We start from the raw sequence: 23,853 nt of genomic DNA, 5'->3' as shown, positions 1-23,853 counted from the left end.
TTCATGAAAGGTTCTGAGAAGCAAACTGTAAACAGAAAATGCACTCGTTTAGGAAACAAATGTTTATCGTTTTTGGAGTATTTACACCAATGTGACCATTCTGACTTATTTTCTCTGATTTTCCCCTTCAAGGAATCAGCGAAAAGTATTTCTTTTAGGGTTTTTGTCAAGATAATTTATTGAAAAAAACTTTGACAAAAAACATCTGCAAATATCTTAACACTTTCTTGTAAAGTCATTTGGTCCATTAATACAAAATTCCCTTTGATTAAGCTGCCAAAATAAAACATGCAGACACAGTAATGACTATAGCTTCTTTCTTTTTTTAAGAAATAAATATTCTGATGTCAAATGAGTGTGTTGAGCGTGTCAGTTTGAGTAAAAATTCAGATTTTTCTGTTTTATTTTTACTGTCACTGTAGGTCTTACAGGCTGACAACGACAAACTCATCTTTAATTCACATTAATCCATAGATCAGCATCATGAAAAGTTACTTTAAAAGTTTTTTAAACGGTTGTTGAGTGGTAGATGTTGCAAAAACACCCCAAAAATTCAACTTACTTAGTCATTCTATGCCTGTATTAATGCTGACCTGAATCATGTGATGAAATTTTTTTTTAAATTTATCTAAAAAATAAAACAATGTGTTTACAAATTTAGGTTTCAAGTTTTTTTCTTTGTTCTTTAGCTGTAGTCTCTTTATGGGGAGAACAGCATGAGTTTGCTGAACATCACAGAGTTGTATCATCTGCCTTGACTAAAACAATCAAGACAAAAAAAAATGTGTGATTCACTCAGAAAGCACTGAGACAATACACTGATAACCAATCCTCTGTAGTCCTGCCCTGTGAAGCCCCACCCACTCCTCACTGTGGGGGTGAGGGTCTCTTTCCTACAGATTACAAGAAAGAACATGATTGTTCAATCCTATTCCAGGCCTCTGGAGAGTGTGGTGATTCAATAGTGACTGGACTTTGTTTCCTTTAAAAAAAATGTTTCATTTTTCTTCATTTTAAAATGATAGAAATAAAAAAAGTCATTCAGGATAGAAAATAAATCATGTAAATTATTGTAAAAAACAAAGTAATGTAATTGCATTAATTAATAAAGACATAGCATTACTTTTTAATTGGGTTAGACAAAAAAGTATATATATACTTTATTTCCTATATTTACTTTTTTCCTTTTATTTATGCCTTAAACTGTGAATATCTCCAAAGCTGCCAATGTTTCAGCATTTTTGGCTAATTTTCAGTCTTTGTAAAAATCCTTTGAAAGGTGCACAAATGATCTGCCTTACCTAATCAGATTAAAATGTATTTAAATAATAAAATAAGCAGATGGGGTTGATTCTCAATTCTATGGCTTTTATTTACTACAATGTTGTCATTAACATGTACATCTGATTAATAAGGAAGCTTGATTTCTGGAGAAATCAGATTATGGGTTTACATGCAGAAAAGGACCAGATTTCCTCCTTCAATGTATATAAATTACCTCTCTTGATGTCAGCAGCTTTTATTTTGGAAATGTTTTATTTCCTATTGTTTATTTATGTACTATTGTACTGTACATAGAGTTTGAAGTTCCACTCTGATCATCTTTTGATCAATTGTAAAAGTTTTCCCAGTGGCCTTTTAATTATGATTATGGCGTTTAGCAAAAAAACAACAAAACAAAACAATGTCGTTTTCTAAGATACATTTTTTGCAGAGCGGCAGGAGTTCAGAAAATATTCTCCTCTGGGTTTTGGGGTAAACTCGACCCCATTTCCCATCATCCATCTGTTTACTCTCCTACCCTCTATTTTACAGCCCCTAATAACCCCAATCCAACATAACTGATGCAATGGAATGTCCACCTGTAGTTTTGAGCCGGATGCCAGCTTGGACAAGGAAAACAAAGATCTACATGATCTCAGACAGGCAATTTAAAGCTTAATTTTCTTTATATGTGTCCTCCAACATAAGAACAATTCCACAAAAACGCGTTAAAACACTAAAAACACAAATGTCATGAAATTGGGCCTTAAAGAAAACAGATTACTTATAAAATGATTGTAAATTTGAATTTTGAATAACACATTTTTTCATAGTAGTTATTACCCCAAGAAATTCCAGTTGAACCTCAAGTATTTACAGATTTTTATTATTTATTTATTTTTACAAAAACATGTTATTTTAGCAATATAGTTATGGCACTTTGAATATTTGCTTGAGATACCATTAATACTTAAACAGCAGCAAAATATTAACTTCATTTTATCCTTATTATTATTGCTGACAACAATTAATAATTGCATTTAATATAACACAATGGCTGGAGGTGCTGCGGTGTTGGGCACACTGTGCGATTCGTGCTGTGCGCGCCCCCGACACAAACTTCAACTCCGGTGCGCGTTCTGGCTGGTACTTAACGCCTGGCGTCTGGTCTGTGTTTGAGCAGCGGTGCCAATGTGTACACTGAGCGGACGAATGAAATACGACAAACAGGGCTCCTGTGTGTGTCACAGCGCCGAACACCCGCGCACTCGTCGCTTGTAATCCCGGGGACATCCGTTCCGAGGTAAGCGGACGTATCTGGAAGGCTGAACGCCCCGGTTTTCGACAGCGGGGCTCGGTTGCGAAAACAACGGCAGACGCTAACTGCGCTAATGCTAGCTAGCTAGCTAGCTACTGGCTGCCAGCAACATAGTTTAGTCTCCGTTGTGATTGGTTGATTTACTATTCATCTCATTTGGAGGGTAAGGCTTTTCTAAAGCTTTCTGGGCTGAAATTGTCATGACGATTTAGAGTTCGGTGACCGACAAAATATCAAATCCTCCGCTTGTTTTTACTTGCTAAGCTAACAGTCGCCGCTTCGGCTAGCTGGTAAGCTGTTGGACGGTGTTGCACTGTAGGGCAAGGCCTCGTGCGTCCGTAACGGGTAAGACCGGCTGGGACTGGCAGTTGTGTGTATTGTTGTCAGACGAGGCTATTTAACTTTCAGTGCAAGTTCCAGTGAGAAACCGGGCTGCAGCTTTGTGTTGCAGCGCTGCTGACGAAACCGGGTTTTGTGGAGGAAGTGATGAGTAATGTTTACCCCTGAGTAAAGACCGTGGCCTCGGTCGGTCAGCACTAAGACTGACCCCCCCCCCCCCCTCTTTGAACAGAACGAGCCTGTAGTTGGCATTTTAGTTATTTATCCTGATCTAACGTGCTAGCGTGCTGTGCATATGTGAAATGTGGGTTTGGACACCTGTGGATGAGTTTAGCAGCGGGAAAAGAAGCTGACTGAGTGCTAAACTCCAGCTCAGTTTCCACCGGTTCTGCTTGGATTTTAAAGGGTTCTGATCAGACTACTTTAAGCAGGAGACCATCAGATGTACTTATTACCCTTTGATAAACATTAACAGTGTGTTGGCTAAGGTTCAAAAATGCCTCAGATGTGCACTTTTAAATTATTATTTTCCACATGTTGATGACTCCTTGTCCTTGTGCAGAAGTCTGCACAGATGTTTACTAACCACTGCATTTAACCAAGCTGCCATGTGAGTTTCAGAGGGGGAGGGGTTGACCAAAACTGGCTTCTGTTGACTTTGGTTTAATACTTTACTTTAGGGGGAATTTTATATTTTGCTGAACAAAGTGTGGGTCAGAAATTCCAGTAAATCTTCAGGAAACTGCCCTCCTGGGTAGAACCTGGATCCGTTTTCAGATTTGTGCTGATTGTAGTGTTTCAAGACCCACTCCCCTGAAAATTGTGTTTTTGTGGCATTTGTCCTCATGATGGAGGACATATGTAAAGAAATCAAAGAATCTTATTTCTAAGTACCTCTTCAATTAAATGAATGTGAATCAGAAGCAGACAAAAAATATGCTGTATGGAAAAGCCTGTAGCGGCAATACTATGGCAAGCCACAATGTCCCTTTGCAGACAAATGGATCCATTAATGTCTTAATTTTCCTCGTCAAAGCTGGCATCTGGCTCAAACTTTAGGGCTGTATATCACTGGCTATTTTAGTTGCATCAGTAATGTTAAGTTTGGAGCGTGAGGGGCTGGTTGCTAGTGGGAGAGTGTAGACAAAGTGATGCTGAGAAGTTAGGGCACACCAACCTGCCCATCCACAACTCTGAAGCAAATTCCTAATGATTTACTGCCGCTCTGCAGAAACTATGTCCTAGAAAACAACACATGTTTTTTGATTTTGGTTAAAAATGGGATAATCAAAATTAAAAGACCACTAGGAATGCTTTTGGAATAGATCAGAAGATAATTGGAGTGGAACTTTTTAGTCTTCATAGTAAGTTATATAGCTGTTGGACTGTCAAATGACTGGAAAACTCAGTTGGCTGGGTGTAGGACTGTCACGCTGGATTCAATTTCCAGAGCGTGCAAAAATCCAGTGTGGGTTCTTGGGCAGGACCCTTCGCACTGCCGCCAATCTGGGTCTCCCTGAGCCTTTATAATACACGTTTGTGTCAGGAGGGGCATCCCGCAAAATCTCTGCCAAATCACCCGTGCAATAAGCTGAAAGGTGAACAACAGCTATCAAACTTTCTCCAACTGGAACAAAAGCAGCATTTTGCTTATTCAAAATCAGTTTTCTGCAGTTCATTCATCTATAAATATTGTGTGCTGAGCTCTCTTGTACTTGTCATGGTTTTACCTTTTAATGTTGCGTTCTGCTCTTCCTCTGCAGTTAGATTTAGCAGAAAAGAGCGCTCGCACGGCAGGCTATCCAGTGCCGGACTTTTTTCTGCAGTTTTCATTCAGCCAGATTTTTTTTTGGTTTTTGGAGATCCTGATCGGGGGAGCAGCAGCCCTTAGGCGCCGGTGCGGACAGGCGCGCTCGGCAAACGGAAGCAGCGGGGATTACAGTCCTAAGAGTCCACCTAAGAAAATGCCTGCTCTCTGGCCAATACAGTGGACGAACTGCTGCGTCTGCTAACCAAGAACTCAAACGTTCGTTGTTCCTCACCAAACCTGGCTCAGGGAACACATCCAACAGCACACTACATTTGTCGGGCTTCCAGCTTCACCGTGCAGACCGGAGCACAACACTGTTGGGAAAATTAAAGGGAGGAGGAATGTGTTTCTTCATTTACAAAGGTTGGTGCACAGATGTCACAGTGCTAAAGAAGACATACAGCCCTCAGTAGGAGGCTCTAAACTTAGAGCCATCTATTCACTGCGGGAGTTCTCCCCATTTGTTCTGGTCAGTGTGTACATTCCACCACACGCGTGCGTAATGGAGGCGTTACAGCAACTCGCCGACCAGGATCTGCTGATTATTTTCTGGGATTTTTAACAGAGAAAATATCCAAAATGCTTAAGAAAACAGACAGCATGTGACCTGTCCCACCAGAGGCACAAACACATTGGACCATGGCTACACTACAATAAAGTTCACCGGATGTGTCCTCATCCTTCCAGAGAGTTTGTGCAGACTAGCTGGTTCTCCATCTTCACCTGGATCTTCAACAGCTCCCTGGAGATGTTTGTTGTCTTTTCTTTTTTCAAACGCTCCACATCATTCCAGTTCCTAATAAATCCTCTGTTACAGGATTAAATGACTACAGACCAATCGCCCTGACCTCTGTGGTCATTAAAAAGGGCCAATGAAACTTCTGAAGTTTGCAGACAACACCACAGTCATCTGTCTCATCTGGGATGGGGATAAGACGTAATACAGAGAAAAAGTGGAGCGGCTAGGTGTTGTTGAACTTCCCTTATCATTACAATTCTCAACAGAACAGTCCTCAACAGACTTGCATATGTTACTAGAGTTCACCATCTCACAGGACTGGAAGTGGACCTCCCACACAGACCCGCTTTGAAAGAAGGCCCAGCACAGGTAGTGCTTCCTGCGACAACTTAAGAAGTTCAACCTGCATGAGGAGCTGCTGACCATCTTCTACTCTACCATAATCCAGTCTGTCGGTTTGGATCTCTTACCAAACACGACAGAGAACGACTGCAGAGAACCATCAGGTCTGCAGAGAGGGTCATAGGGTCCAACCTGGCCTCCATCCAGGATCTGTACCAGTTCAGGTTTAGGAAGCGGGCTGGTAAAATCTCAACCGACACCCTCACACCCCGGACACAATCTTTTTAGGGGACCCCCCCCCCCCCCCCCCCCCCCCAGGCCGGGCGCCTCAGACCTCTGTACACCAGAGCCACTGCGTCTTCCACCGGGCCATCGCTCTGATGAGCTCTTGACCAGTCAGAGTATTAAATCACAGACACGAGAACTTTAAATGTTAAACTCGTCCTTTTTTTTCCTTAAAAAAAAACAAAACATTTTTTTACACGTCTTTATGCTTTGTCCTTGTTTGACTTGTCCTTTTACATAAGAGAATAAGAAGCCAAATTCCTTGTATGTGCACTCATACTCGGCCAATAAAGCGCATTCACTCACTGTGTCAAAAGTTGCAGGTTTTGTGTTGTGATGCTTAATCCAGGCTTCTCTATACTTTGTGGAGATTTGTTTAGGGTTGTGTCCATCCTTGTTCTGAGGACGTCAGTAAGGAGGAAATGGAAAGAAAGGAATGATTGTTGCTGGTTTCTCCTGACAGAACCACACTAGAACCCAAGCTTTATGTTGAAGAAAACCTAAATATCTTGGAGCTCCTGTTCACTTTTCATGTGAACTTTTTTTTTTTTTTTTAATGGTGAAAAAAAAAACAAGTGTGCACTTTGTGGAGTTTGACTCTCTGCAGCATTTAGAAAAAAGAAAAGATGAAGAAAAACCAAAGCACCAAATTTTAGAAAACAAACCTTTTTTGTTTGGTCATTTTACTGTGACTGCTGCTTCAATTCTACAAGCACCTCTTGTAGAAGCAAATTTAAAAGCTGATCAGCATTTCTGTGTAAATGTTTAGTTATTTGAAATTAAGAACTTTAAAATCAGATTAGTTTACGTCATAGCAGTGTAACTCTTGTTTAACACATAAACAGTAAAAGTTCTGTTATGAGGTCTGATGTTCATCCCTTATCAGCTGATAAGAACCCTTCATGTTTGAGTAGAAACTCTTTCCTGAAAAGTTAGAAAACTTCATATTTTAAGGATTTTTTTCGGCAGAATAACAACTTTATCTTTGTTTTCATGTTAATTCTAGTCTTATTGTCTTTTAAAAATAAACGTAAAACGTCTGACTAAAAACAGGTCAGCTTTTATTTCTATTTTAAAGGTATACAAATAATAAAATAATGAACTAGATTTATCTGCGCTTTTCTAGACTCTCAAAGCGTTTACAATGTGTCCATTACTCATTAGTAGGCCGGCACAATAAATTGCAAATTTATAGTTATCGCAATTTCAAGCTGTGCAATATCCATATCGCAAAAGTCTGTGAAAATTCCAATAAATTGTTTTAGCACATTTAAGGTTTACAATCTTAAGGCAGCTTGAAGTATGTAACAAATTGAATAAATCCCTTTATGACCAATCAGATGTAGCCCTTCATGTTGCTGACCAATCATTAGGAGCTTTTATGTTAGATGTTGGCCTCCTATGTAGACGAGTGTCATTCGGAGAATAATTTATTTTGACTCCTTTTTAAATGAAACTGTTGCAGTGAAATGGAAATGGTTTTTTGTTGCTACTTATTCATTTATCGCAAGTTATATCATCATCGCTATGTTGATCACTAATATCACATTTCACGAGTTTTCCTCGTGTCGCGCAGCCCTAATTATTAATCATTATTCAAATATGAGGGCTTTTTCTGTTTGCAAAAAAAGAATGTGATCAAAACTCAACATTTATGTCCAAGAAAAGTTTCTATGAATTTTTAGTCCCAATGAAATGTCAATATTTTCTGTAAAGATAATTGGAAAACAAATTGGATGTTTTTATTTATAATTTATTAGTCCTCCTTGCCAGGATCTAAACTGTTGTTTTATTATTTTTTTTAAATCACTTTGATTTGACATTGCATATTCTACAAAGATGTCCTTTCTTCAGAGCGTCTGGCTATGTTGGGTTGCCTGAGCTGTATTCTGGAGCTTCAGCTGCTTTTATTTTTGCGGGTTGTTTTGATGTTTTGGTTCGGTTGCCTCGCAGCTCTGGAATGATTTTGTTTACAGGTTTAGATTGTAAACAATGTCAGACTTCACTTTGCTCACTGGTGAGTCCCTCTTCTGCCTGCAGTCATCTTTCCCTTTTTGTGGACGCTTCAGTAACCATAACAGCGGTTTCTATTCTTGTTAGTCTAAATAATGCCTGATGTGTGAGGCTCCTTCTCTGCCTGGTGTTGGGAGGCATCCGAAGGTGCAGCTGCTTGTGCTGCAGCGTGCTGCTGAGTTCTGGTTTCTACCCGCTCTGACCAGCTGCCTTCAGGTTCCCTTCCTAAAATCTGGAGCGCTAAGGTGGAGCGGTGCAGGGACAGCGATGCAGGCATCAGTGATGCAGCAGCATCACCGATGGGCGGCTTGTGTTTGTACTGATTGTGTGACATCTGCCGCATCACCGTGACGTCAGTGCTGATCTGTCAGCTGACAGTCACGCACAAGAAGCCTGATACCCAGCAGGTTAGGAGATATCTGCATCAACGCCATTCTTCTGGTTGTACACAAACGCGTGTTTTCTCCTGATTTTGAGGCGTTTTGATCGGCAGAAGAAATAAACTCGGCAGAGACTTGAACCTGGTTGTAGCAGGATGTTGGTTTGCTTGGATTTATGTGTTCAGTCTCTCTCCAATGTTTACTGTTCTCTCGGATCAGCTGCCAGGAATTTTGCAGGAGAAGCCGACTGAAACGGATGAAGCTGCTTCTCTGGATAAACTGAACCAGATGATGCTGTGTTAAACATCTGACCATTATTTAACTGAAGAGTATTTTGGGGGAGGACGGGTTTCTGGATTTTACCCTCTTTAGATTCTGGTTCCATTTTTTTTTTTTTTTTTTTAATCCTCAAAAAGACAAAATGTTTTTAACTCTTTAAACTTCTTTCTGTCTGCAGAAAATTTAAGTTTATATTCATACTGCAGAGAATGACAACAGGCTTCTATGAAATTAGAGGTCAAAACTTTATAAATTGTCTTCTTCTGCAGTCAGATTTCAGGAGCTTGTCTGAACATATTCTGAGAGGATGAACCTCATGTCAGGCTGCTGCACAGCTCTGTTTTTCCTGCAGAAACTGATCAGAGGTGGAGGACGCCTGCTCTGCTGAAACCCTGCAACCTTCTAAACTGCAGCAGCAGCAGCAGCATTTCCCTTTGTGGGATTAATAAAGTATAATTGAATTGAAAAATAAACGTCTTCTAAATGTTTCTATTTGGGAAACAATTGAAGCAAACAAATTGTGGACTAAGAACTGCCGCTTTAAAAATAGTTTAGTGAGGAAAAGGGCTGATTTTAAAATACCCCAATACCATGCTTTCTGTGTGTAACTGTGCATGCGTGTGTGTAAACTTGTGTGTGCGTGCGTGTGTGGGTGTGTGTGTGTGTGTAAGCGACAGACAGAAGTGACTCATTGGTTTTGTAATAGTGAGGTAACTCTAGTTGTGTTACTGCTGCCAAAGGGAATCCTGGCCTGATTTGTCATTCTCTTTGGTGTTGTGTGTTTGCTTGTGTGTGATGCAGCTCATGTACTGTTGGTTAAGTTGTGTGCTGGTGTGTGGGTTGGGCTCTCCTTTTGGCCTGCTGTCCTCTGTGTGGCTTCTCCATGGCAACAAGCTGTTAAAGCAGCTTTGTTGTTTGAGGGGAAAGGAGGAATAAAGTGACACTAACGCTGGTGTGTTTTATTTATTTAACCAAAACAAAATTCTGTCTTTTAGATTGTTTGTAAACGCCTTTCTTTCTTCATTTCATTCCAAACATTAAAAAAAAATCAGAATTAACAGATTATTTTCAATTTTTAATTGAAAGTTTATATGTTAATCTGACCTGTCGTGCGCTTCATGCCATCTCTAATCTGTTTTCTCTCAGCACTAACTTAACCCCCCACATCCAAAGGTGAAGGCTTTTCCCTCAGTGGGAACCAGGCTGAGACAAACATGCAAATCATCTGTCTTAAAGGAGCACAACACAAATGTTCGCCTCAGAAATTCAGGGTTTTTATTATTTTTTAAATAAAAAATCTGGACCAGCATCAACATGAGTAAATATTTATTCTCACTGTGCTTTTTTGGACTTTTCATGGCGTTTCATGTCTTTGTTGAGGAAACACGCGCGATAACACAAATGTGACCTATTATACAGAAATGTGTCTGTGGACATGCGGAGTGATATTTAAGTGAAGACTTAATCAAAGCCCCTTTTGGCCTGGTTTCAGCTCATTACATCACAGCAGGAGCTGAAAAAAGGTCCAGTCTGTTTGTTTCATATGGAGATGAGCCTGGGATTCTCTTAGACCATCACCAGCTCTGTGCTTTCTGCTTCTCCGTTCAGTCCCGCGTGTATGACTGAGACAGAATTCAGACATCTGTCATCCTCGAGCAAGTTAGAAGTGTAAAGGATCTGTGCCTCTTCCTCTTTGTTAACCCTTGGCTGCAGGAGATGAAGTGCTGCTGGGTCCAGACGGCTCTTTGTTGTCTTCTGTCCTGCCCCTTTAATAACACACTTTGGCAACAGGCTACTGTCACTGGGGCTGTTTTATAGCCCACATTTGGTGCCTGTGCCAGAATGGGCGTCTTTGTAGCCGGAGTTTCTTCCTGTGAACAGATGCAGTTTATCGACTGAGAGGAGAATCCATACATCACATAGGCTTTAGGATAGCTTAATGTCCAGTTTAGAAACATGACAAAGGGTTTACTTGAACAGCTTTTATGAAATTGTACTATTTTTTTTTTTTTGGTGTTTGACGTTTTCCTATTTTTCTCACCTGATTCTGGTCAAAAGTGCAAAGTTGTCTGCAGTGTTACAGGTGTTTTGTTTGTGCAGCTGGTAGTCTGTTCTGTTGCGGAAAGTGAAAGAAAATCTTATTGTTTTGGTTCTTTAAATCCTTACTTTCTTTTGACTTTTTCTTTTAATGCATTTAGGTATTTTGTTGACCTAGAAATTCCGGATTTTCCTGCAGCTCTTTGAAAACGTCACTGTAAAAGCTGAAGGTTAACGAAGCTGAAGCTTAAAGGAATTTACAATAATTCAGTTCTTTATTAGATCGTTCATATTTTCTAGTTAGTGGTTTTAGAACGTGAGGTGCACACTCTGTGGGTTGTTCTGACTTCAGGTGGGAGTTTCTGCTGCTTAAAGGCGGTGAAGAAGAAAAGTAGAGATTACTGCCCCCCTCAAAAAAAAGAAAATCACATGTACCATGTAATAGAGCCCTGCGCGGGACTATTTTCTTCATCCCGCTCCCGCCCGCACCCGCCAAATTTCTGACCAATCCCGCCCGCTCCCGCAACGTATGCGTTACACTCCCGCCCGCACCCGCAATATGTATGTCCACTCCCGCCCGCACCCGCAAAACTCATAGAATTTAGTCCCGCACAGTAATAGATGCATTGATTTTGTATCATCTCCCGTCCCGCAGAAAAAAACACGTATTTTTATTGATATTATTAAAGAGATTCATGTCCCTCCTCCAGTCTCATCTTTTCATGCATTCCTCTTTAGTGTAATGTGAAACATAATCATTAAATATATTTTCACAAATCCTGTTCGGTAAAAAAAAGTGTGCGTGTGTCCACGCGCAGACAGACGGCCTGAAGCGCGCTGAACCAGCTGGGATAGATGCAGGTCAAAGTCATTTGCAGGAAGAAAAACATTGTAATGGTTCAACAGAGCTGAAAATCTATGAATTAATTTTTTCCTGACGGAAAAATACTTTTTTTTTTTTTTAGCTTCAGCCTTTTCCCGTTTTTGCTGTTTTGCGCCACACTGGGAGCGCGGGGAAAATAACTCTAAGCTGCAGAGGATGTGAACAGGTGAACAGGTAGAGAGGAAAAGCAGGTAAAGAGGCGGGGGAGGGGCTTTGGCTTCAAACTCTGTCAGAGAGATGGAAACACGGCGTCAGATTCAGACGCAGCGTTCCCTGCAGGAGTTGAAGCAGAGACTTTCTCTGGGATGATTCTATGAACTCAAACATGGAAACATGATTATCAAGCAGAACTCTTTAAAATAATAAACCTGATCTCTCCACATTCTTCGTGTCTACCATCATTGATGCACACATCGCTCCATGCAGCGATCAGACCAGAACTTTAGCTGTTAGCTCCGCCCATACGCGACCGCGGTATCAGGCTTTAAAGAACACAATTTCTAAGAGGCGGGGCGGGGCGCTGCACACCCCCAACAACAGGTTAGATGAAAGTGGCCATTGGGCGTCTCTACCTGGTGCCTTCACGGAGCTTCAGTACATAAGACTCCAACAGCCGCACAGCCTAACGTAGTCCACTATTATATATTCATGAGATATTCATGGCAAAACTGATCCCGCAGAGTTGTTTTTTTCGCCGCCCGCTCCCGCCCGCAGTACAATTCAAACCGCCCAATCCCGCGAGATTTGCATTGGGTCCCGCGGGACCCGGCGGGACCCAATCCCAATGCAGCCCTCTACCATGTAAGACATTTTCTAGATTTATTGAGAGGCCCACTTCTTCAGTTTTTTGCTACTCCTTACACGGTGCTTATGTAATTCACATTCATACTTTAGTTTACCCTCATATGAGCAGAGACCAGGGTTCACTTCCTACATCTGCAGCAGAGTTCAGGCGAGCTTTGACACATGGGAAACGAAGCAAAGCATCAGCAAATGAATGTGCCTAACAATGACACATCTCTCCTGAAAGTTAGAAAAGTCTGTGATTTTTCCATCTTTTTTTGTTTGTTTGTGTTTTCATTGCCTCCTTTTGATAGACTTTATTTAAACAGTTTACAAATACAAACATTTAAGGGGTTTAAACATGCACAAACCCTGGAGAAAAGTTGTTTGTTTTTTTCAGATTTTGAATTTATAAGAATCCAAACGCAGACTATTAGAAATCAGCAGGTAGATGACAGCGTTTGACTGGTTTTGACTAAAGTCTGCTGGACTAAGGAATAGAATCAGTGACATTTACAAACAAAAAGCATCTTTTTTTGAAAAAAATATTAGCTGCTACTGAAATGACAGGTTTCTGGAGCAACTTTAAACACTATTTTTAATCAAAAGGTCACACATGAATGAGTCAGGACATTTTCACTCTTATAAACAGCTGGTTGATTATTTGTCTTCAGCAGATCACGGATGAATGAACGCCACTGGCACGCGCTTTTTTTTCCCTTCACTCATGCCGTAGTGTGCATATTAAAAACTTTTGACACCTCCAGTGAAGCATCACATCTTTCAACGCATTGTTGGGTCATCTACGTTGAGACGTTGAGATACTTTTTAGGAACCATCAAGTATCAAAAGATTCAGTTTAATACCTCCATGCAGCGCTCCCTGATCAGTTTTACACCACAGACCGGACTTGAAGGTGAGATGAATAAATAAACGTTGCATATGACCACCACCATAACAAATATTTTCTAAATATAATAATAAACGGGAATCTGCTGTGTCCAATTTTATCAGCAGTGTCTTTGTAACATAAGACAGGGCTCACTGCGTGAGAGCAACCTGTCCCAATAAATCCATATTTTAATTAAGACTCCTGATATTATCTGTTAAATGCAGCTTTCTTGTTGATTTTTGAAGTCATCTCTCTGATTCTTATACTGTGCAGAAATTGTCCAAATAATTCGGTTTGAGTTTCTTTTGTCATCTTGGGGTTATTTTGGTTTTACCGCCTGAGTGGCTTCTTTAGGAAGGTCACACATGTAGGAAGACATGTGACCGAGCGACTTTACATGCATAAAGTGTCACGGAGAGAATCTGGTAGTTTTTCCCAAATGAAATGGCTTTCAAAATCACTAATGACTAAAATGGAAATTTGTTTTTTCTTTCTGTGTCTGGGTACCAAGTGACCCTTTGCCCAGAAGAGACCCCCAACCTAAGGAGTCAGGTTGTTCCTATGAGTGGTCTGGTCGAGGGAACAGCTGATGTTCTACAGAGTTCTCCGGTCCTGCTGGAACTTTATGAAAACTTGCTGTGTCGATGACATTTAGTCCCTTTTGTGCTTCTTTTTTTTTGTATATTAGCTTAAGAGCTGAATTTGTAAAAAGAGTTGGCACGTTCAAAAAGCTTTTTTAGATTAAGCTAATGCAGTCTTGTTAAAAGTATTACTTAAAATCAGAATTCAGGGTTTCTGCGTTGGCATAAAGGAAACTTTAATGTGCACTGAAGCCAAGATGTTAAGATGTAGCAGGAGAATTGTTTTCTCACAACACTGTCTGCTAGCCACTGGCAGGTTTGACTGCAGACCTCCCAAAAACTGCTGCCTGAACATCCAGACAGAGATTTTGAAAGCAGACACGCTCCGTCTTTGATGCAGCTGCAGACGTGTTTGATCTCTTATCAGATTTGTGAAAATAACTGAGTCTGAGGGGGCGAAAAAATCCTTCCGGCTTAGCATACGGTGGGCAAGGAATTCCACAGATTTGGTCCATGTGGAAATGAAGCACAAAGAAAAGCTTCTCCTCTTTGTCCTCTCGTGAGCAGATGTTGACTCTGGGATGTGCTGCATCTTCAGCATCGATGCTCCGAACGGTAAACGCTGAGCGAGCTTTTCACATACCTAGAGTGCTTCTCAAAAACAGGAAGAGCACTTTGAGAAGGTGAGACGCTGCTGTAGAGTGTGTAAGTAAGTTATGCTGAAGAGCAAATGTGAGCCAGAGAACGCAGCCCTGTGTTCTCTGGCTCACATTTAAAACGTGGACAGAGGAGAAACGGGCTGCACTAAAGGAGAAAGGAGGTATGAAGTCAGAGGGGTCAGCTGGTGCTGCAGCTTACAGCTATACCAGCTGAAATCTGAGACTTGCACAACCACAGTGAGGCGGAGGGAGGGGGCAGAGGGAGGAAGAATGTCCAGCCTGGAGAAAGAAGGCAAACTGCAGGCTTTCAGAGGACACGAGGCTGCAGGAGCAGCAGGGAGATGCAGCTGGAGCTGAGCTGAGACATGTGAGGGCTGAGCCTGCAGAGACAAAGATAAAGACTCGCGCTGGATGCGGACTTTAGCTCTGTGTTTCAGACAAACACAGCCAGTGGCGCTGACACCGACCACGCTCCCCAGGACAAAGAACATCACTGAAATCCAAACCGAGAAGAAAGTGAAGGGGGAGACTTCACACTGGATTTTTTTCTTCTTCTTTCATTTCCTCTCGGGGAGCCAAGGTTAGGTTTCTGAGCTGGGGCTCTCTTGTTTTGAGGATTTTTCTTTTGCAAACTTGCACTTTTTTTTGACTCCTCTTTCTATACCTGCTAACCAACCGCCCCGTGGAATGTCAAATAGTTCCTGAGTGGAGAAACTGGATAATTACCCAGTGTTGGTGAAGCTCTAATGACTCTCCTAAACTGCCTCCCGTTTCCTGTGCAGACTGGCGAGTTGATTAACCCTTTAGCCTGCCTGGCTGCTGTCCGGGCTCCTTCTGTTGCTTCTGCAGTGGAGTCGCTCAAACACCCTGGACTCTGACGTTTTCCCGCTGTTAAGGATCTGCTGGTGTTTGTTTGGACACAACCCTCGTTCTGGATCTGCTGCAGAACTCCAGCCGCTCAGAAGCTTGTACTTTCCAAGGGGAGAGGGGTGGGGGCGGGGGCGGGGGTGGCAGGAGGGGAAATATGATCCAGTATTTGGAGGAATGCGTAGAGCTCCAGCAGCAGTGTGTGGTTTCCATGGAAAAGGCCTGAGCAGCGTGGCACAGAGGGGCTGCATACATGCTTTACCTCTATGTCTGTGGTCCAAGTGAAATCCAAGCAGACAAGTGTAGCTCCACAAGCTCCACCCTGGAACTCCCTGTTCAGGCTGCTCTCATGCGTAGCAACCAGGAATGTGCACAACACTAAAGGTGAAGCGCGTCGATCCTCACCAGCTCCATGTTTCTGCCCAAGGTGGCTTGAATTGGCACTTTGTGTGCAGGGGGCCGTGTTGGCACACCGATGCTGTGCGTGACGTGGGCGAGCACAGAAGATGCTTTTAACCGTTTCCCTGCGTACATTATGTTGCACTGTTTTAACGTGGATTAACGTTTGTGTTGAATCCCCCTTCACCTGTCCTGATGTTCCTCTGTTTAGTTTTGTCATTCAGGATATTTAATTTCTTATCATAGAAGAGAAAAGGGAACGACGGGAATGTTTTCTTCACAAATAGCACTTTTGAACATTTATTAAAACTAATTTGCTTTTTAAATATTCATTTTGTGTGTTTATGTTTTGGTCCTTTAAGGGCCTATACCAGGCTCTTCTTAAGCCTTTTATAGTAAAAAATATATATATCCATGTATATGATGATATATTTTGGGACACAAAAGAACATTTCTTTTAAAATTAAATATTAGTTATTTTCCTGAGTTCTTTTCCAATCAGGAAGTAGGACGACTCCATCTCTGAGGCTCCGCCTCTCGCTCTGTGATGCACAAAAGATGTTCTTGTTTTCTGTCAAAAGATTCATCACATAGTTGAAGGATTCAATATATACAAAAAAATGTACAATTTGTATTTACTCAACATTGTATTTAGGTTTCTGCTTGGTTTCTTAAATAACATCAATTAAAAATAATAATAATTTCCAATCTTTTGAGAAAAATATCCAATCTCTTAATTAATGAAACTATTTCTAGATTATATTTCTTCAGCTTCTAAAAGGGAAATGGTTTTCTTTTGCGATGCGTTTAAAGATTGTTGAGCCTCCATGAGGTTCATGGAGGCAGAAGCTGTTGGTGAAACAGACTTTTTGGTCTGTTTGCAACCAAACCATTGGCAGAACAAAGACAGGAAGATGTTTATGGTTTATGGTTTCCTTCATCGTTGGTGTTCACCTTCACGCCCCGAACCATCGATGGTCTTATCCGTCTACCTGTTCCCACACCGTAGCCCTGTTTTCTGCCTATGTTTGTAGACGAGACGGTTTATGTGGAGATGAATTTTTAGTTTCAAAAAGCAGCTTCCTGTGTTTGCGAGTTCTGTTTCCACACAGAAGGAGACATTGTACGTCGTTTTAACAGAAACCTCAAATCAAATGTGATGCAATCGTGTCCAGGAATAATTTGCTTTGTGTAGATTTTGTTCAGCTGAAGACAAACGGGTTTCACTCGTCAACCTTTAGTCCAGAAATGGACCAGACTTACTGAAATATGAATGAGTGGCTCTGCAGCAAAGCGTCCACACAGCAGAAATCTAAAGTGAGCACGCTCTGTGTCCTGCCCATCAAACACCGCCTCGGCGCCATCCGGCCCTCACGTCTGCCGGAACATCACAACAATCCGAGCCCACTTCTGTGTCTGACTGGAGAACAAAGCAGAACGTTCAGAACCAGCCTGTCGGGTTCTCATGTGCACTTCCTTTGTTTTCTCTTTCAGAGGTCCAAACATTTCAGGAGCAGACAGAAGCCTTATTTGGAAATCTTATGGACGAAGGTCAGTCTGTCTTGTCTGTCAATCTGTCTGTCTGTCTGTGTCTGAGTGGATCTGTTGGGGATTTGCTTTACATTTACAGGATCGATGGCAGCTTTGTTGGTTTTCCCATGTCTGCTGTAGTTTTGTGTGTGTGGGCTCAGACCTTTCTGTCGGGCTGATCAGCCGTCCCGCTGCAGGGCCCGGCCCACGCCGTCTTTATCTGGCAGCTCCTCGTCAGCTGGCACCGGGCGTGCCAACTGAACAAGTGATGCTATGTTTATCCAACACTGTTCAGCTCCTCGCTGCCAAAACGCCCCGACAGCAGGACCCACGACCGAGGTCCTTCCAGAAACGGGGCCCTGCGTCAACCCACCTAAGCCGAACCACTGAGTGCCTCCCAGAAATCTGATGTTTGATAACTGAAACCTCTCCCTCCAACGTCTTTTCACTCTTCTCTGCTGTCAAGCAGAAGAGAGTTTCAGCGTGTGACCTCATCGCTGCACTGGAACGTTCTCCTCACACAAACGCTTTCTGTCCGGCTAAAATAAGAACTTCTGTTTGGAGTAAACTTCTGCAGAGTGTTTGTCACTCACATGTTGGAGGCACCGTCTCAGGTTTCCCTTCTGTGTGCCGTCTGTAAACACCCCCCCCCCCCCCCCCCCCCCAACACGCACGTCAGAGATTTGCATCCTAAGCCAAATCAGTCCCACTGCTCCTGCTAGCATGCTAATAATAACTGATTAGCTAACTTCATGTTCAAGGATTTTTCATCCCTATAAACCATGATGACATCAGAAAACATCAGACATGTGTTCTGTGGTCTGAGTTCTTCTGGGTAAATAAATGTCTTTCTCCTTTTCAACACAGATCTTGAGTGTTTAAAGAGCCTCGAACTTTATTAACAAATACAGAGCTGGAATTTATGTTCAGTGTAGAAAAAGAAAAAGAAACATTCCTACGGTTGACGAGAATGTTGAAACAAAAAAAACAAGCATTTGTGGTACATAAATCTAATCAAGTGATCAACAAATCTGATTGAGATTTTTATTGATGGACGTCGGCGAGCATCCCTTCATCATTCTGTCTGCATCTTTTTTTCCCTAACAGTAGCATCCTCATCTCTGCTTTCTGTTCTTTCATCTGAGGGAACATCTGCACAGAACTGTGCTGTTCCCAAGGCAACAGACACAACATCACTGCTAAACTTTGAACACAACATTTTTTGTCAAATAGTGAAAACATTTGACTGAAACACTGACGTAAACGGCGGTAACATGTTTCTGAAATCTCTCCTCTTATACTCGAGGATTCAATTAATTCCAGACTTAAAAAAAACGGGAATTTCTGCTGTAGCTTTTGATTTTTATGCCTTAACAAAATGTTTAAGCTTAGAACCATTTTAAAGCTGGAATGAATGGAGTTCTTCCGTTTTATTATCTCTCCTTCACTGTTTTTCATTTTAGTCATCTGTCTCTAAAATAAATCATTTGTTAACCCTGGAACACTTTTGCTACAACAAGTCCCACCGTCCTTGTTGCCGGGTCATTTTTTCCCCAATATAATCATCCCAGCAAAAAGTACCAATCATAAAAAATAGATCAAAACATGACAACATGTGTTAAATTCAAGTGGTTTTCCTTTATTTTTATCTGTGGAATGTGTAACAAAATGAAAAAAAACAAACAAACATAGGATTTTTCCTAAAAATATGCTCAAAAATGACAGAAAAAATTGGGAATTTGAGAACAAAAAATGTCTAAACAATGATCCTAAAAACTTGGTCTTATGGGACATGTGAGCCTTCCCTGGTGAGGCGCAGACTGCTTGACACGTGACTTATTGAAGTTCATGGAAATAGTTTTGCACGGGTGAAAATCACCCTGCAATAGTGCTCTAGGGTGGAACTAGCATTTTGAACTTTTAATTCTTCATTTTGATGAATAAGCATCTAATTGTTTCCTTCTTTTTTTAGCATTCCTATAAAAAAAGTTTCACTTTTTCACAACAATTTGAATAAATACTCAAAAATGCCATTTTAAGCTTTTTTTTATGTCTTTTTTATCATCAGACGGATCCCTCAAGAAAATGTAAAAAAAAAAATAAAAATAAAAAAACTTTTTGTCAGAGTGAATCATTACCCAAGACATTCCTGTGTGCATTTTTTGTTGATTATCTAACTGGTGTAATGCAGCGTTATTTAAATATTCAGTACCTTATATCTGCATCTTTTCAGCTGATGTAGCTTCTCTCAACATTTATCAAATTTACTGCCAAAGGTTTGAGATTTTCTGTTTGCTCCTCATCGTTTCTGAATATTCAGATGAAATCCGTTTCAGATCTTCCCTCATCAGACCGCGCTTTGATCTCGGCTTTGTTCTTGTGTTCCTCAGAAATGAGTCGCCAGACCGCCACCGCGCTGCCCACTGGAACATCCAAGTGCCCCCCCTCTCAGCGCGTGCCCACCCTGTCGGGCACCACCGCCTCCAACAGTGACCTGGCCAGCCTGTTCGAGTGTCCCGTCTGCTTCGACTATGTCCTGCCCCCCATCCTCCAGTGCCAGTCGGGACACCTGGTACGTGCGAGTGAGGCTGAAGACGGACGTTTAGGAGGTGACACTAACGGGAGGTGCTCTGTTCCAGGTGTGCTCCAACTGTCGGCCCAAACTCACCTGCTGCCCCACCTGCAGAGGCCCGCTGGGCTCCATCAGGAACCTGGCCATGGAGAAGGTGGCCAACTCCGTCCTCTTTCCCTGCAAGTACGCCTCGTCAGGCTGCGAGGTCACGCTCCCCCACACCGACAAGACGGAGCACGAGGAGCTGTGCGAGTTCCGACCGTACTCCTGCCCCTGTCCCGGCGCCTCCTGCAAGTGGCAGGGCTCCCTGGACGCCGTGATGCCTCACCTGATGCATCAGCACAAGTCCATCACCACCCTGCAGGTGAGGCGCAGACGCCTTTGAGTTTATGACGGAAAGCTTCAGCTGCTGCCGCCGAAGAACAAAAGCTTCATCCGGTTGGAAAATGTTGTTTTAGGAAGAAACCTGGATTTACATTTCATTCAGTTGATCAGAACTTCTTGTTCAAATGAGTTTTAAAAGATCTGTTGCTGACTGGAGGCGGCGTGAGCGTCTGACTTGACCATGTCTCGTGTGTTTGCTCAGGGGGAGGACATCGTGTTCCTGGCGACAGACATCAACCTGCCCGGCGCCGTGGACTGGGTCATGATGCAGTCCTGCTTTGGCTTCCACTTCATGCTGGTCCTGGAGAAGCAGGAAAAGTACGATGGACATCAGCAGTTTTTCGCCATCGTCCAGCTCATTGGGACCCGGAAGCAGGCCGAGAACTTTGCATACCGGCTGGAGCTGAACGGGCACCGGCGCCGGCTGACCTGGGAGGCCACGCCGCGCTCCATCCACGAGGGCATCGCCACCGCCATCATGAACAGCGACTGCCTGGTGTTCGACACGTCGATCGCGCAGCTGTTTGCAGAGAACGGAAACCTGGGCATTAACGTCACCATCTCCATGTGCTAAAAACTCTGGGCGGGGCCAAACTCCTACAATGGTTGAGGCGTTTTTTTAAAAAGCAGGTCAAAGGGGTCGTGACCTCAGTGCCCTCGCCCACCTTTGTCTCCCCCGTTAACCGGACTGTCAGTCCAGCCATGTGTGGAGGAACGGGGGTGTCTGTCTGCCGTTATGGTTTTAGTGTCTCTTTCTGTTGTTGGCGCCCCCTTCAGTCCTGTTGGGACACTACAGTTCTGGAAGGAGCGGATCAAAGCTCCGGACTGATTCCTGCTCAGTGCTGAGCTAGCCGACCAGCTAGTTTTTGTTTGTTTCGACGGAGGACTGTGGCTGCTATCGACCCGCTCAAACTGGAACTGAGTCTATCACAGAAAACCTCGTTTGTCCTCACCTATAACTGACACGACCTCCGGCAGGCGGGACGACTGTAGCGTCCCACCACAGTCACAGTTCACCGGCGCTGGTCCGGTCTCTTCTGTTCCGTTCGAGTCCAGCCTAGGAAAATGCATCAGACGCTCATTAAACGCTCGACAGTAGTCAGACTGAACGGACTGAAGCCCAGGATGTACTGTTTTTGTTTTCTCAGCAGCATTTGCCTGTGCGTCCCCACACGGCCCACAGAGAAGGAAATCCACATTTCACCCGTCTTTCCTCTGTGCTTTTATTTTGTTAGTCCGTTTGTTTTAGACATTTTAGTTCCTGGATGAATGGCTGTGTGTGTGTTTGTCGTGTGCATGTTCGTACACCTTTTCTTTCTCCTCCCTGCACTCATCTCTGCGTCGCCCAGCCTGGAACACATCCCTTCCTACAGGTGAAAATGTTGCTATCATGATTTTCATTATTTTGTATTGAATTCCAAAAAAAAAAAAAAAAAAAAGAGAGAAACAAAATTTAAAAGGCAGTTGTTAAACGTGTGGCTAAACTTCAGTGTTTGTAGTTAAACAGAAAAAAGAGAATAGCGTTCTCGTTCTGAGGGTTTGTTTTTCTCCAGTGTTGGGTTGTTTTCCTCCGTCTGTTCTCTGTGTGGAAAGTTTTTTTTTCTCTGGGAGGAGGTGGTGCAGGTGGTGCTCCTCCGCCTGCAGTCTCAGTAAGTTTGCTGCTCTCCCTCAAGCTCTAAGACTTCTTTCTGTTTTCATTTGTCATTAAATAAATCTATCTTTTTCATAGCTGCTCCCTCTTCTTTCCTGTGTTCATCCTCAGCAGCCTCGTTTGTTTCAGAAGGTTGAGGGTTTGGACGCGTCCTGCCGTTCCTTTGAGGGGGAATTGAACCTCCAACACAGCAGGAGGAGTCAGGAGGACGCTCAGCTGTGGAAACGACGGCTGTGTCTGATTCCCTCCCTTCTAAAAAAAAAAACTTGAAACTGCAGGACTATGTAGTGGTCTGGATTGTAAAAGGAATTCTGACGCCATGTTTACTATTTTTTATTTTATTTTTTTTACGATAAATTACTTACTTTACTTACTTTTCTTTACATACTGATTTCCCAGAGTAAAAACCTAAAAAGAATGAACATTTATGAACCCACTGTGTTCTGATGACTTGGGTTATAAAATTTCATTTTCATAACCTTTTTAATATGAAAAAGTAATTCAAACGCATTGCATTGTGGTCCTTATTTGCCAATCTAGTGAGTGTTGATGCACACACTTTCTATTTTTATTTTTTTTTGGTAGAGACTTCTGGGATATTTTTTAGGGGACTGGATTTTGGAAGTGTGCATTCAGGCAGCTCTACAAAATGACAACTGCACCACATGAGCGGCGCCTCTCAAACGTTCTGGACTAAGTCAGGATGACATCACCCTTAGAAAAGTCTGGCCCCAAAAGTCGATTCAGTCCATTTTTTTTCGCTATATGGATGCTGCCATGTTGGAGACAGAAATCAGGGATTGGTCCGAGTTGGTCTGAGTCACTGTTTCTATGGCAACCACTCTACCTAATCAGAAGTGACCTTGTTGGAAGTCCACACCCATAACCTATTGGAAGGGGACTTGGAAGAATCTGTCAATGCTTTAACCCTTGTGCTATCCTATGGGGTCCAGATGACCCCACCCTTACATGGACGTGTTCTCCCTACCATGACAAAGGTGGAGAGGATTTCATGTAATCCATGGACACCAGTGAAGATCACAAATCATTAAAGAGAAAAGGTTCAGCGCACTGTCTAGTGGGTCTAGATGACCCCACTCCCAAAGTTAAAGTGTCTAGGATAGCACAAGGGTTACATTTTGGAGGTGGGGGCTAACAGGTATCACATACTTTATTTACGACATCTGATTCGTCAGTTTAACTTGCAATAAAGAAAAAATATTTGTAACCCTTGTGCTGTCCTAGGCACTTTAACATCTAGACCCACCAGACGGTGCGCTGAACCTTTTTTCTTCAATGATTTGTGATCTTCACTGGTGTCCATGGATTACATGAAATCTTTCCACCTTTGTCATGGTAGGGAGAACACGTCAATGTAAGGGTGGGGTCATAGGGTAGCACAAGGGGTAGCTGTTTATTTCTCAATAGGAGTCTATGGGATTTGGCTTCTTGGAGCCAGTATTTACTTCCTGTTTAGAACGTGAGGGGGAGGAGTCACTCATACAGTCCATGGAAGTAACACTTCCAACTGATTTCCCAAGGAGAGTCACAGCAGCCATGAGAAGCTGATGGGGGCGTGGCTATTCTGCATCGTTTCTCCTTCTTAAAGTTACATTGATAGAAAATCTCAGTTATAGTAAACAATTAAAAATAATTTATAAAACACTATAGGAATTAAAGTATTTCAGTGTTTACCACGTTTACTTTATTAAAGCAGTGAAAAGAAACAAGGACTTATGTAAGAAACTGCAGTTGAGTGGATTAAAATATTAAACTCACTATTATTGTAATTATTAGAGATTTATGAATCTAGGAGAAACTAAGATTTATTTAAACTTTTAAAATAT

General features: G+C 42.4%; 1 protein-coding gene across 2 annotated transcripts; it reads left to right on the top strand.

The window, feature by feature from the left end:
• Window positions 1–2,333: 2,333 nt before the first annotated feature.
• Window positions 2,334–22,083, top strand: siah1 (siah E3 ubiquitin protein ligase 1). 2 transcript variants are annotated; one of them, XM_004069758.5, is made up of 5 exons: window positions 2,334–2,566; window positions 17,364–17,420; window positions 19,790–19,971; window positions 20,039–20,335; window positions 20,558–22,083. In XM_004069758.5, the coding sequence occupies exons 2-5, from the start codon at window positions 17,411–17,413 to the stop codon at window positions 20,927–20,929; spliced, it is 861 nt and encodes a 286-aa protein (XP_004069806.1). In that variant the 5' UTR covers window positions 2,334–2,566; window positions 17,364–17,410; the 3' UTR covers window positions 20,930–22,083. The 2 variants fall into 2 exon arrangements, with proteins under 2 accessions (XP_004069806.1, XP_011474661.1); XM_011476359.4 differs by lacking the exon at window positions 2,334–2,566 and adding an exon at window positions 14,834–15,854.
• Window positions 22,084–23,853: the final 1,770 nt, after the last annotated feature.

Source organism: Oryzias latipes, chromosome 6 (assembly GCF_053564925.1).
Source record: "Oryzias latipes strain Hd-rR chromosome 6, Olatipes_Hd-rR_3.1".
Lineage (NCBI taxonomy): Eukaryota > Metazoa > Chordata > Actinopteri > Beloniformes > Adrianichthyidae > Oryzias > Oryzias latipes.
Note: the sequence above shows the minus strand (reverse complement) of the source record. Positions and strands in the feature narration are given on the sequence as shown.

What these genes read in the sequence shown, in the direction of transcription:
- siah1 (XM_011476359.4), top strand. Translation starts at nt 15,737, where the DNA reads ATGTCTGTGGTCCAAGTGAAATCCAAGCAGACAAGTGTAGCTCCACAA. An exon ending in GAATGTGCACAACACTAAAG is followed by an intron (nt 15,855 to 17,363) that starts GTGAAGCGCGTC and finishes TTTCTCTTTCAG; the next exon opens with AGGTCCAAACATTTCAGGAG. An exon ending in AGTCCATCACCACCCTGCAG is followed by an intron (nt 20,336 to 20,557) that starts GTGAGGCGCAGA and finishes GTGTTTGCTCAG; the next exon opens with GGGGAGGACATCGTGTTCCT.